Source organism: Otolemur garnettii, unplaced genomic scaffold (assembly GCF_000181295.1).
Source record: "Otolemur garnettii isolate 467f Iridium unplaced genomic scaffold, OtoGar3 scaffold00264, whole genome shotgun sequence".
NCBI lineage: Eukaryota > Metazoa > Chordata > Mammalia > Primates > Galagidae > Otolemur > Otolemur garnettii.
In genome coordinates this window covers 1,028,903-1,030,225 of record NW_003852659.1, presented here as the reverse complement: position 1 = coordinate 1,030,225, position 1,323 = coordinate 1,028,903, and the positions used below count along the sequence as shown (strand labels likewise).

The window sequence follows — 1,323 nt, the reverse complement described above, 5'->3', positions numbered from 1 at the left end:
TTTTGTTGTTATTGCTGCAGTTGTCATTGTTGTTTTAGCTGGCCCAGGCTGGGTTCAAACCTGCCAGCCTTGGTGTATGTTGCCAGTGCCCTAATCCACTAAGCTAAGGGCACCACCCAAAAAAAGTATATGTTTTTAAATACCAATGGCTGCCCTATCCCTGAGGGTTTCTTGGGGTATGTTTGTTTGTTTGTTTGTTAGTTTCAAGACAGGGTCTCACTATGTCACCCTCTGTAGAGTACTTGGCATCACAGCACACAGCAACCTCAAACTCTTGGGCGTAAGCGATTCTCTTGCCTCGGTCTCCCAAGTAGATGGGACCACAGGCACCTGCCACAATTCCTGGCTATTTTGTTGTTGTTGTAGTGTATGTGGCCAGCCTCAGTGTATGTGGCCGGTGCCATAACCACTGTGCTACAGGCGCCGAGCCCTATCCCTGAGTTTTTGATGGAGTGGCTCTGGGTGGAGGAAGGGAGTCCAAGAATTTATATTTCTATCAAGCTCCCAGGTGATGGGACTAAAACATTGGTGTAGAGAAATTCCCAAAGCACTCCCCGGGGCCAGGAGTCTTACAGCAGAGATCAGGGAGGGCGTGTTCATGACCAGCACAAATCAAGGAAACAAACTGTTAAATAGAAGGGACTGAGATCTGGAAAGTGACATCTGGTCTTGAGGCCGAGAGAAATGGCAGATGTGAGAGGCAGGATAATAATGATCTTTATCACCTCCTCTCACAGGAATGTTCGATACACCCACCCTCTCAGTTCATCCCGGGCCTATGGTGATCTCGGGAGAGCTTGTGACTTTCTATTGCCGTCTAGAGACTGGAACAAGCACGTTCTTCCTGCTCAAGGAGGGAAGATCCAGCCATGTACAACACAGATATGGGAATGCCCAGGCAAAGTTCTCCATGGGTCCTGTGACCACAGCCCACAGAGGGACGTACAGGTGTTTTGGCTCTTATAACAACCATGTGTGGTCTTTTCCCAGTGAACCAGTGGAGCTCCTAATCACAGGTGAGGAAACCCTCAGCTCACCCCCATGTCCTCCTGGGAGCTCTATAGGAACCCCAAACAGTGATGGGGAAGGTGTCAAAGGGACGCCCATGCCCTGGATGCCCAGTGGGTTGCTAAAGAGGAAGAGGGTATAGATAGAGAATAGGTAGGGGGGCCAGAAGAAACCCAAAATCCTTACTTTTTTTGTTTTTTATTCTTCTTGTTGAGACAGAGTATCATTATGTCACCCTCAGTAGAGTACCATGGCATCACAGCTCACAGCAACCTCAAACTCTTGGGCTTAAGCAATTCTCTTGCCTCAGCCTCC

General features: G+C 48.8%; 1 protein-coding gene across 1 annotated transcript in view; it reads left to right on the top strand.

Annotated features, from left to right (window-relative positions):
- The window catches only part of LOC100943842 (natural cytotoxicity triggering receptor 1), a 7,003-nt gene that overhangs the window by 2,040 nt on the left and 3,640 nt on the right, over nucleotides 1–1,323 (top strand). Inside the window, exon 4 of the mRNA XM_023508698.1 lies at nucleotides 738–1,076. Coding sequence (XP_023364466.1) covers nucleotides 738–1,076 — 339 coding nt within the window. The remainder of the gene's footprint in view (nucleotides 1–737; nucleotides 1,077–1,323) is intronic.